Source organism: Globicephala melas, chromosome 19 (assembly GCF_963455315.2).
Source record: "Globicephala melas chromosome 19, mGloMel1.2, whole genome shotgun sequence".
Lineage (NCBI taxonomy): Eukaryota > Metazoa > Chordata > Mammalia > Artiodactyla > Delphinidae > Globicephala > Globicephala melas.
Window position 1 is genome coordinate 35815702 of NC_083332.1, and position 12762 is coordinate 35828463.

General features: G+C 50.4%; 1 protein-coding gene across 1 annotated transcript in view; it reads right to left on the reverse strand.

Moving 5' to 3' along the window:
• Nucleotides 1-12762, reverse strand: part of CNGB1 (cyclic nucleotide gated channel subunit beta 1) — an 89445-nt gene that overhangs the window by 34098 nt on the left and 42585 nt on the right. Inside the window, exons 16-19 of the mRNA XM_060289080.1 lie at nucleotides 9968-10061; nucleotides 9278-9314; nucleotides 1335-1366; nucleotides 868-1082 (exon numbers count right to left, since the gene is read on the reverse strand). Coding sequence (XP_060145063.1) covers nucleotides 868-1082; nucleotides 1335-1366; nucleotides 9278-9314; nucleotides 9968-10061 — 378 coding nt within the window. The remainder of the gene's footprint in view (nucleotides 1-867; nucleotides 1083-1334; nucleotides 1367-9277; nucleotides 9315-9967; nucleotides 10062-12762) is intronic.

Here is a 12762-nt window from a genome sequence, read left to right on the forward strand (position 1 = left end):
GAACCATCCCTCAATCTAGCCAGCAAAGGAGATGCACTGGCAGCTCCCCTTTAGCTTAATTGACCATTCACACAGCACTGCACTGCACTTCACAGACTACCTACAGCTCTCTGCAGGCCCTCTCTCAGTTACCTGGCTCAGATTGTCCAAAACCAACTCTAACCATGCAGCAACTAACCTATCTCGAGGGGCACAAAAACACACGCAACCCTGGCCAGAAAACCCACTCTCGAGAAAGGAGCCCAAGGACAGAGGGCAGAAGACCAAAGAGATATTTGTAGCACCACTGTGGACAGTATTCAACCACAGAGGATTGTTATGTCTATCCTGGCACACGGAGCTGGAGGATGTCAACACAGCATCACAATGAGTGTTAAGGAGACAGACTAGCAATACGGAAAAGGGCTCAATAAATAAGATGTGGTCTCAAATGAGATATGATCCAATCACTCCTTCAACTAAAACCACTCAAAAGCATGGGCCCACGGACAAGGTATGGAAGAGAAGGCAGAAAAATAAAAGTACCACCTAGAGTGGTGGGGTTAGGGATGGTTATTATATCTAGTGTTCTTTGGTATGTCCATTGTATTATTTAACAATAAAATTAGCCCTGTCACATTTTTTACCCCCTTCAAATGTACAATTGAGGGTATTCTGGACAGGGCTCCCTCAGAGAGCTCTTTCTATAGAGCCTGAAGCCAGAAATTAGAAGAACGGAAAATGGTGGGGCCATAGTCCCAGCGCTGACAGCAACTTGCTGAGTGACTTGGGCCAGCTTCTTCCCCTCTCTGGCCCCAGTGTCCTCAAATGCTAAATGCACAGGTGGCACTGTGCTATGAAAAGCCCAAGAGAAGCATAAAAGGTGACCTGAGGCTCCCTGTGGCTGATCCTGGGACCCCGAGTGTGTCGCATTTGGCAGGAGACGGGGGCAGCGGCACGGGAGAGGGTGGATTCTCCTCCTCGTTGAGGGACTGGCTGTCGGCATCAGCGTCTTCCACCTGCACTTCCGGGGGCTCTTCCGTGGGAGAGGGTGGATTCTCCTCCTCGTTGAGGGGCTGGCTGTCGGCATCAGCGTCTTCCACCTGCACTTCCGGGGGCTCTTCCGTGGGAGAGGGTGGATTCTCCTCCTCGTTGAGGGGCTGGCTGTCAGCATCAGCGTCTTCCACCTGCACTTCCGGGGGCTCTTCCGTGGGAGAGGGTGGATTCTTCTCCTCGTTGAGGGGCTGGCTGTCGGCATCAGCGTCTTCCACCTGCACTTCCGGGGGCTCTTCCGTGGGAGAGGGTGGATTCTCCTCCTCGTTGAGGGGCTGGCTGTCAGCATCAGCGTCTTCCACCTGCAATTCTGGGTGCTCTTCCGTGGCAGGTACTGGGGAGAGGAAGGAGGCACAGTGTCAGAGAGAAGCCAGGTCCCAGGGCCTTGCTGTGTTCTACAGGGAAGCCACAGAAAGCGTGTGTGGAGGGGCCTCTGGAAGCCTTGCCTCCCAACAGGGCCCACAGGAGAGATCCATTGCAGCGGGCACAACGATGCAGAGCCCAGGGCCCTCTGACAGCCACGCCCATGCCAGCCACTAACCCAGGAGCCACAGAAGAAGCCACGATGCCACAGAAGCCACAGGAGCTCCTGGACACAGCCTGGAGCCCAGCTCTCTAAAACCCAGCCTGGTTTCCCTGGGCCTGGAGGAGCATCAAGGCCCTGGAGTGGGTGATGGGGGTGCATCACTCAGATAGAGCACGGGGAGCCTGGGGGTGCCACGTCCTAGGGCCTCGCCTGGTGCGGCCTGGCTCAGCTGCTTCCCCTCTCTGGGCCTCAGTTTCCCCATCCCAAGGTAGGAGTGACAAGGCTTTCCCAGGCCTGTGGGGGCATGAGACACGGGGCTAAAGGGCCTCACACTCTTTTTATATTTGATTTACCATGTTGTGTCAATCTCTGCTGTACAGCAAAATGACTCAGTTATACACATATCAATATTCCTTTTTTTAATATTCTTTTCTATTATGGTTTGTCACAGGATATTGGATATAGTTCCCTGTGCTCTACAGTAGGACCTTGTTGTTTATCCATCCTATGTATAATAGTTTACCTCTGCTAATCCCAAACTCCCAGTCCTTCCCTCCCCACCCCCTCCCCTTTGGCAACCACCAGTCTGCTCTCTATGTCTGAGTCTGTTTCTGTCTTGTAGATAGGTTCATTTGTGCCATATTTAGATTCCACATGTAAGTGGTATCATATGGTATTTGTCTTTCTCTTTCTGACTTACTTCACTTGGTGTGATAATCTCTAGTTGCATCCATGTTGCTGCAAATGGCCTTATTTCATTCTTTTTTATGGCTGAGTAGTATTCCATTGTATATATGCACCACATCTTCTTTATCCATTCTTCTGTCAATGGACATGTAGGTTGTTTTCATATCTTGGCTATTGTGAATAGTGCTGCTATGAACATAGGTGTGCATGTGTCTTTCTGAATTATAGTGTTGTCTGGGTATATGCCTAGGAGTGGGATTGCTGGATCATATGACAACTCTAGTTCTAGTTTTCTGAGGAACCTCCATACTGTTCTCCATAGTGGCTGCACCAATTTACATTCCCACCAACAGTACAGGAGGGTTCCCTTTTCTCCACACCCTCTCCAGCATCTGTTATTTGTAGACTTTTTAATGATAGCCATTCTGACCAGTGTGAAGTGGTACTTCAATGCAGTTTTGATTTGCATTTCTCTAATAATTAGTGATGTTGAGCATCTTTTCATGTGTCTGTTGGCCGCCTCTATGCCTTCTTTGGAGAAATGTCTATTAACGTCTTCTGCCCATTTTTCAATTGGGTTGTTTTGTTATTGTGTTGAGTTGTATGAGCTGTTTGTATATTTTGGAGATTAAGCCCTTGTCTGTCACATCATTTGCAAATATTTTCTCCCATTCCCTAGGTTGTCTTTTTTTTGTTTTTGTTTTTAATGGTTTCCTTTGCTGTGCAAAAGCTTGAAAGCTTGATTAGGTCCCATTTGTTTATTTTTGCTTTTATTTCTATTGCCTTGGGAGACTGACCTAGGAAAACATTGGTACTATTTATGTCAGAGAATGTTTTGCCTATGTTCTCTTCTTGGAGTTTTATGGTGTCATGTGTTATGTTTGAGTCTTTAAGCCATTTTGAGTTTATTGTTGTGTATGCTATGAGGGTGTGTTCTACTTCATTGATTTACATGCAGCTGTCCAACTTTCCCAGCACCACTTTCTGAAGAGACTGTCTTTTCCCCATTTTATATTCTTGCCTCCTTTGTCAAAGATTAATTGACTGTAGGTGTGTGGGTTTATTTCTGGGTTCTCTATTCTGTTCCATTGATCCGTATGTATGTTTTTGTACCAGTACGATGCTGTTTTGATTACGGTAGCTTTGTAGTATTGTCTGAAGTCTGGGAGAGTTATGCCTCCTGCTTTGCTTTTTTTCCTCAGGATTGCTTTGGCAATTCTGGGTCTTTTATGGTTCCATATAAATTTTTTGATTATTTGTTCTAGTTCTGTGAAAAATGTCTTGGGTATTTTGATGGGGATCATATTGAATCTGTAGATTGCTTTGGGTAGTATTGTCGTTTTAACAATATTAATTCTTCCAATCCAAGAGCATGGGATATCTTTCCATTTCTTTGAATCCTCTTTAATTTCCTTTATTAATGTTTCATAGTTTTCAGTGTATAAGTCTTTCACCTCCTTGGTCAGGTTTATTCCTAGGTATTTTATTTTTTCTGGTGCTGTTTTAAAAGGTATTCTTTTTTTACATTCCCTTTCTGATATATCATTGTTAGTGTAAAGAAATGCAACCGATTTTTGAATGTTTATCCTGTATCCTGCTACTTTGCTGAACTCATTTATTAGATCTAGTGGTTTTTGCATGGAGTCCTTAGGATTTTCTATATATAGTATCACGTTTTTGCATAGAGTGACAATTTTACCTCTTCAGGGCCTCACAGGAGAGAGACACGGTGCAGCGGGGACTTCCCCCTGCTTCCCTGAAGACCTTGAGAGAGGTGAGCTGGAGGTGGGCTAGGGGCGTGGAGGCAGCCAGGACAAGGGCAGCTTCTCAAAAATGCTCAGGGCCCTGGGGTGCCCCCAGCATGGCCCCCAGGCAGCAAAAAAACACCCTGGTCTCAGCATCCATGAAGCTGTCTCACGGAACCTGGGAAGGAGAAGGTGGTCCCCTTACCCCCTGCCTCGCCCTGCACAAGACCCTATGAACTCAATCACTCCCAGGGGAGGGCGGGGAACTCCTAAGCCTGATGTTTCATTTCCTGCCAGCTTGGCAGAGCAGAAACTCAAAGTAGAAATTATATTCGTTTATATTATACTGATTTATAGAATAAGAATACTATAATTCCGAATATAAAGAATATCTTATGCTTAAATTGGTTTAGAGAATAACAATATTTACTGTTAAGCACTTCCTATATGCCTGCTAGGCATTAATTTCACTAAACTCTAAGCGCTTTATATATATAAACTCCTTCATCGTTCCCAGCCACTCTATGAGGTCCCTGTTACCATTGTCCCCATTTTGTGGAGAAGGAAACCGAAGCACAGAGAGATTAAGAAACTTTCAGCAGAGCCCAGATTTGGACCCAGGCAGCCTGGCTCCAGAGCTGAAACTCTTCTCCCATCCTGAGGTTGGTGACCAACATACGTAGAGGCCTCTGTCAAAATGAAACCTTGGGGGCTTCCCTGGTGGCGCAGTGGTTGAGAGTCCGCCTGCCGATGCAGGAGACACGGGTTCATGCCCCGCTCCGGGAAGATCCCACATGCCGCAGAGCGGCTGGGCCCGTGAGCCATGGCCGCTGAGCCTGCGCAACCGGAGCCTGTGCTCCGCAACGGAGAGGCCACAGCAGTGAGAGGCCCGCATACCGCAAAAAAAAAAAAATTAAAAAATTAAAAAATTAAAAAAAAAGAAACCTCGGCTGAGAGGTGCCAAGCAGCACCACTGAAATGGGAATAATGTTCTCACTACATGCTGTCACCGCCTTGTCTGCAGCATCTAAGATCATCGTGTGTCCTACTGTTTAGATTGGGCGTAGGTAGAAACCATATATAAGACCCGCAAACTATCACCGAAGGACCTTGCTCTTGATCCTAGATAGTAAATGTTTTAGAACCAAGTCTGGGGAAGAAGGCCTTGATTTACATCTCTCTATTCATCTGTGTTGTAAATTCGACCACTACCGTGGCCAATACCAAGCCTTATAGAAATCCCTGTTTTTTAAATCTTTTAATTATCTGAAAGATTTTTTTGACTGACAATATTTTCTATTTCTCTACTTGTTTTATTTTTAATGGCTAATAGAGTCATTTTATAAATAGTCTGTATTAATGACTATTTAAACAGTGCTGCAGTAAACATCCTTGCCTATTCATCAGTAAATAAAATAAAATCATCATGTGTCAATGACAGCCGGTTCCACCCACTGTCCCAATGTGTCACTGGGACTATTTCTCAAAGTGTGGGGCTCCCAGGGACCAGAGAAGGCACACGATGACTTTAGATGGCATAGCCAAGGCAAAGGATGACAGAACGGAACCATTTCTCCCTGTCCGGTTCTGTCTGGATCCTGAGAAGGCAGAGAGAAAGCCTCAGGTTAGTGCTGCTATGGCCTGAACACCTCTCTGACACGTCTGAATGCCCCTTTGCAGCTGGGAGAGCAGACTCAGCTATGAGCCTTCAGCAGGCCACGCACCTCACTAGAAACTACCGACTCTGCATTGTTCTCCATACCTCTGTGGTTATTTCTGTTTATGCCTTCTCTATATTTATGGCAGGCCATGCTGGTTTTCCATTTGAATTATAATGTAAAGCTTCCTGTTTAAATACACTCAATTAAATGAAAAAAGTGAATCCACTGAAAGAAAGATGGTAAGTAAATAAACGCAGAGTTGGTACAGAGCGCACAAAACTCGAGCCGCGATATAAGGGTAGAGGGCGTGGAAGACCCTTTGGAGTGAGGAGATTTAGGTCCTACCCGGAACACTGAGCCTGGCGTGTCATCCCCTGTCATGGGGTTGATCACGTGCCACCTTGCCCCAACTCTGTGCCCACCCCAGGCCAGGAGGAGGGAGAGGACGAGAGTGGATCTCTTCTTGTGAAATGTTCAGCTCGACCTGCCTGTGAATCTCAGAGGCAAACTTGCCCAGTGTAATCCAAAAACAAAGAAACAAATTAAAGGGAAAATGGCAGGTCTGGTTTGAGTCAAGGCAGAAAGTGACAGGGGTTAGCCCAGAGGCACCAGTATGTCCCCCAGCACTTTCCGAAGGCCACTGCGGGGATCTTGTCACAATTAAATGGATCCAGACAGGCTCTCTCTCTGCACTGGCCCCTGAGGACGCCTCCTCTGGGTCTGCCTGTCAGCACCTGGGGGCCTCCCCTTTCCTGAAAGGGAATTTGCTGAGCAGATAACAACAGTCCTCAGAAAGTCTAGCTCCCAGCCAACTCTCAAGGTCGGTAGATTCTGTCTGCAACGGACCTCCACATTCCTCTTCTGGTTCATTCCCCTCTGATTATTCTCTTCCCCCACCCAGCTCCCTGCCCCAAGCCTCTTGGCCTGGAGATCTGAGTGACTTGTTTAAACTCGGGTATGAGTGACTACCTGTATAAAAATTGATGATCTGCAAAAAGCCGTGTTTAACCCAAAGAAATGAATTGCTCATTGTGGAATTTTAGGCACAGAGAGAAGGGGACTAATACCCTTCAAGTCACCACAAAGCAAGATGAAGGCACTGGTCAGCAGAGGAAGAAGGGGTGGTGTTCCATGAGCCCAAATAGTGGTCCCACGCCAAGACCATGGCACCCATGCAGGAAACAGCCCAAGCCATGCAGAAGCACACCACAGACACCAGCGCGCTGGGTGGTCAATTTCACGCTACCTAGGCGACCGATGGAGCTCCTGGTCTCCTTGGCGAAGCTGGAGTTGGACAAGGCTGTCCTCCGGGAGATGAGGACAGGGGTGCGGGTGATCGGGGGGTGGTGGCTGGGCACATTGGGGAGGTGCTCCACCAGGTTTGGGGGAGTAAGCCCAGGGGTCACTTGGCCAGGTGGCTGGTCCTGGACCAGGCGATTCAGCTCCACGTCCCGGCCTGGTTTAGCCATGGTGCTAGGGGCAGGGGATCTCAGGCAGAGGCGGGACCCTGGGGACTGCAATGAGGAGCACAGAGTCGGGAGAGGCAGGGTAGGTGGGGCTCTTCCCCACCAGCGCCACCACGGACCAGCCCGGTGCCCACCTGCGCTCGCGGCAGCTGCACCCAAAGTCTGGAGCGTCACCCTTGTCCCTGGAGTTCAGTGTCAAGAGCATCACCAGTCATGTGGCTCGTCCACCCAACAGCTCTGAGAGCCAGCCCTGAGCGCCCCAGTTCTGGAGCTTTCTCTGCTAACCAACCATCGTAGCATTTCATACTTTAGACTCAAAGAAATTAGAATCAGAGAACCCAGAACCCCTCAGGCTTAGGCTCACAGACTCAAACGTTCTTAGCCTGGTAGGATTTTCCATCCCAAAGAAATCCTGGAGCTCAATTAATTTCACTTCCAACCAGAAGCAATAACTTTTCCTAGGTCCCTGTTTCCCCAAATGGGCTGCCTATTGGAATCGCCTGGGGAGGTCTGGAAATGCCTGATGCGTGGGCCCATCCCCAGAGATTCTGATTTAATGGTCTGGGGTGAGGACTGGCCCCAAGATTTTTTTTTTTTTGCGGTACTCGGGCCTCTCACTGTTGTGGCCACTCCCGTCGCTGAGCACAGGCTCCGGACGCGCAGGCTCAGCGGCCATGGCTCATGGGCCCAGCCGCTCCGCGGCATGTGGGATCTTCCCGGACCGGGGCACGAACCCGTGTCCCCTGCATCGGCAGGCGGACTCTCAACCACTGCGCCACCAGGGAAGCCCTGGCCCCAGGATTTTTAAATCTCCCCAGATGATTCCAATGTGCAGTCATGATTGAGAACAAGGGCTCAAGGCCATTGCCTCTCAAACACAAATGCGCAGAGAAATCACCAGGGATCTTGTTAACAGTGCAGATTCTGGTTCAGCAGGTCTGGGATGGGGCCTGGGATTCTGCATTTCTAACCAGCTCCCAGGTGACACCAAAGCTGCTGGTTCAAGAGCCATACTTTCGAGTGGCGGCAGACAAAGGGCTGTGTTTCAGTGTTTCTCAAAGTGTGGTTCCCAGGCCACCTGCTTCCAAATGACCTGGGGAAGGGGGTGGAACCAGCCCCACGGAACCTGAGTCTGCAACCGGGTGATCCTGGTCTTGTTCATCCGTGTGGGGTGCAGACTTAGTAGGTTTCTGGCAGATTTGGGTTAAAGTTAACAGAGGATTTTTTCAAAGATCAGGTGGGGGGCAGGCTCAGGACACCTGGGGTTAAGACACGCGGGTCCAGTCCCATTTCCACCAATGGCTGCCTGGGATACAAACGTCATTGTCGTGGTCCCCATTATGGTCTCTTCTTTCAGTTCCAGTGATGCACTGTCACCCCCACTCTGCCCAACAACCCAGTGAGGTAGGTACTGTTATAGCCTCTTTCTTGATTTGGGAGCCACAGTTAAGAGAGGTCACAGAAGAGTGAGGAAGAGGGAGGAGCCAATAGTGAAATGCAGGTCTGTGTCCTTGACCACTGAGCCAAATGCTGCCCACATGGAGCCTCAGTTTTCTCATCTGTAAAATGGTCTGTCTGCCTCAAAGGGCAGGTGGAGCACCACCGTGTCTTGAGGCCTGTGGAAGTTTGCGAGGCCAGGGCTCAGTGTCCAGACATCCTCACTCCCCTAGGCTCTGTCCCCACCATCCCTGAAGTTTTCAGGATTAGGGGTGGGAGTGACAAATAATCAAATTGTGCTGGGGATCTTAGCAGTAAGGAAAAGCTCAGAGGACACAGAGTCTAGGACACAGCCTTAGCGAGCTCTGGCCCCAGTTTTCACTCAGGTACGTTACATTTGAGCCAAATGCTCGCTGGGCAGTAACCTAGAGAGCTGTGTTCCCAGTGAGGGGGGTGGCAGGAGGGGCTGGCTGGGAGTATGGTTTCCCCAGGCCTCTTGGGGTCCGGGGGGGGGCCTCAGTGCAATTCCCCTGGGGCCTTTGAAATACATCATCAGGCTCTGACAAAGTGGCCCTAAGATGCACAGAATGGGTTTTGCCTGAGGATGGGATGGGGCAGGGGGACGAGTTGAGAGGGACAGGAGGAGGGTTTGCCCCTGTACCCTGGCTGCCCCCAGCCTGAAAGCATCCTGGACATTCTTATGCAACCCCACCACACGCCTACCTCCTGAGCTGGCGGCCACGGCCTCCTCCTGCAGCTCCTGCAAAAGATAAAGAGGAAATCGAAGCTGTGACCATCAAGCCCTGTCCTAGCCCTAGTCCAGCCCAGCCCCTGTGGGGGGACCTACCCTCAGGATGGGCCCCAAGACTAGCCCGTTTGGTCATACCCTCCAACTCACCTTCTGGGGCGTCCAGTGCACATAGGAGCCCCAGGCCCCAACACCTGGACCTGTCACATATAATGAGGGGAAATTCTCGGGCAGCCCTCTGCGCGTGGGGACAAAGCAACTGAAGCAGCCACCGTGGCACTCTCCACCCAGCACCGCACTTCACAGCGTAGGACTGTATACAGCACTCCAGGGAAGGGTTTTTAGCCCCATTTTACAGAGGTGGCCAATGAGGCCCAGAGTGGGGAGGTGACTTGCCCAGGGTCACACAGCCACGTGAGGACTGGAGTCTAAGCCCACTGCTTCCCACCCATGGCCGTACCACCCGGGGCCCTTCCTGACACCATCTGACCCCTGCTACAAGCAGGGCCTCACAGCACGCACCAGCCTGCTCACTTCTGTCCCATGGGCATCTCATGAGCCAAACCCCGCCCCTGTAAGCAAAGGGGACAAGGCCCAGCCCCTTCCGCCGACTCCAGTCCAGGCCTCTGAGGTAGCCCGGCCGCCAGCCTGGTGCTGTTCGGTACCTGGTGCGAGGCGCTCTGGCGCTCGGCTCCACCTACTCCACACTGGTCCTCGCCTCCCTGCGCCACCAGACAGCTATCCAGCAGGACACTGTGACTGCGAGGGGGCAGAGGGAAGGGCTGGGGTTAGGGGTGTTAAATGTTTCCTGAACTGTGCTGAATGCCAGGCTCTGTGCCAGGAGCTGGGGCACAAAGACGCCTAAGGATAGGTCCTCGCCCTCTTGAAGCTCCCAGCACAGGCAGGTGGCAGATCTCACATCCTGCTAACAAGTTCCCAGTCTGAGTCACACCTCTGGAGCAAGTAGCTATGAAGGGCACAGCACAATTCTGCCTAGGAAGGAGGGCTTCCCAGAGGAGGTGGCCTGCGAGCTGGACATAGGTAGGGAATAGTGTCCAGGAAAGGGGAACAGCAAGTGCAAAGAAAATCACGGAGGACGGTTTTGAGGAGCTGTCCTTTAGGGGCTGACCAAAGGGCATTGTAGAGTGTTCAAAATCTATGCCCAGCATTTCCCCTCTGAGAGTCTCCAGGCAACCTTGGGGATATAGGCAGAGCAGGGAGTATGAGAAAGGTGAGGCACAGAGAGGTCAAGTGGCCTGGCCAAAATCACACAGCAAATGGTCCCACATCACACAAACCTTGGACACAGACCCTGGTTTTTTCCATGCCATGAGAGCAGAGCCACACTGCAACTGCTGAAGGTTTCAGCGGTCCCTGGCCCAGGCAGAGGCATACATGAGTGACGGGGGCCGGGGTGAGACTACAGGAAGGAGAGAAGAACCTGTGCCCATCTGAGTCAGCAACCCCACTCTGCTTGGAATGGGAGTCCCGTGACCAGATCTGCTGAATTTCAAGAGGAGCCCGAACTACACATTTTAAAGGGGGGACCTCCCCATCTCTAGATGCTGATAATTAATCCAAATGAATAGATCTATATTAACATCTGTATTATCTATATTAATATCTATATTAATATGTCAATATCCAAAAGAGCCTGTCTCCAGACTAAATTGGGCCCTGAGATGCCTGTGTGCAATCTCTGGGTTAAAATGATGACTTGGGACCAAGGGCTAATGTGATTTCTGTGGTTAGAATTAGATTCTGCTTCCTAACGGCCTCACCCCATGCCATGGACCACTGTTGCCAAGGGGCTCATGGAGGATGCCCTTTGGCATCCGCTGCCCAGAAAACCTGAATTCCCCATCCTTTACCCAGAGGGCCAAGTCTCAGCCCTCCTGAGGTGGGTGAGGAGATGGGGATGGAATTACAGCCCAGTCGGTTTGGAGCCAGCAGCCTGGGAGCAGGAATCAGCCAGCAATCATATTGTCACAGCAGCTCCCAAGGGCTGTGTGCCAGGCGCCGGGCCAAGCACATGGAACGCACAGCGTCTCACCAAATCCTCACCCAAATAAACCCGAGAGCCCCGCTATGACGGATCCTATTTGAGCTCAGAAATCGGAGGCTCAGAGAGGTCAGATGGCCTGTCCGAGGTCACACAGCCTGTACCAGGTGAACCTGGATAAAAGATGGGTGTCTCTGACTCTAGCACCAAGTCTTTAATTCTCCACTGCCTGCCTCTGAGTGTCTGCACAGCCCCAGGTGACGTGGAGGAGTGAGGCGAGTGTTTGGAGGATTCAAGCACCTAACTCACTTTATTTCTCTCCATTGCATATGTATTTCCATTGTGAGGGGCCTGAAGTGTCAGTCACACTCTCTACCCTGCCCAGGAAGACACAGCTTTTCTTAAAGAAAAGGGCATATTATGACTTCCACAGGGCCTGGGCACTTCAGCCTTCACGGGCCCCTTCCTCCATAAATATATTTTTAAAATTCCATTTTGTGACTGCATTCATATGAAGATTAATATGTTAATATTATATATTAAAATATTCTCTTCCAACTAAAAGTTCATTTTTTGGTCTGATTTCGAAAGAAATTAAAATGTTCTTGGGGGCCTCTCAAAGTATTACAGGAACCGTGCCTTCCACACCTGACAGGGAAGTCGGCCCTTCCTGGAAGGGTGGGATGGGCTTGTGATGCGAGGCGCAGACTGGGTTCTCCTTCCCTGGAACAGATGCAGGGGCCTCCTCGGTTCTCAGAGTGCAAAGGCCCAGGAAATGAACTTCCCACAGTCCCAGTCAGAGGCTTCCTGGCGTCTTGCTCATTCTAGAATCCGGCCTGGAAAGCAAGTCCCCGGGAAGCCTCCGTTTGCTTATCTGTCAAATGGGTAGGACTCATCCAGCCTGTACTGCACAGACTGGCTTATTTGAATGAGGTCAGAAGGGCCAGTGAGAAGCTCATGGAAAAGTCAAAAAACCTCCCCATGTCCGGTGTCATCTGGGTTCTCCGTCTCTAAACACTGGTAAACAGCTTTCCTTGTCTGTAGTACTAGGTGTCCGCTTAGGAGCCCAGCCTGACCTGGGACAGAATCCCAGCTCTGTGCTTGCTGGCAGGACACCCGTGGATGTGTGGGCTGTTATCTCTGAGCCTCAGTTCTCTCATCTGTGAAATGGGATTAGCAGTAGGAGCCTTAGCACCACGTCTGGCACGGAAAACAAGTGCTAATCAGGTGACAGCTGTTATGATGACTGCTCTTGTCATTATTATTATAAATCCCAGAGGAGGCGGCCTTCTGCAGGTCTGTGAACCACCCACAGAGATTGCGGACCATTTTGCACTAACATCTCCAGCTACGGAGACACGTAACAAGCCTTACGGTGGGCCTGTCAGCACCACCAGGGGCTGTTTGGGGACCCATGTACCCCCAAATCATGTTGCCCCTGGTTGGCAGTTTGCCTGG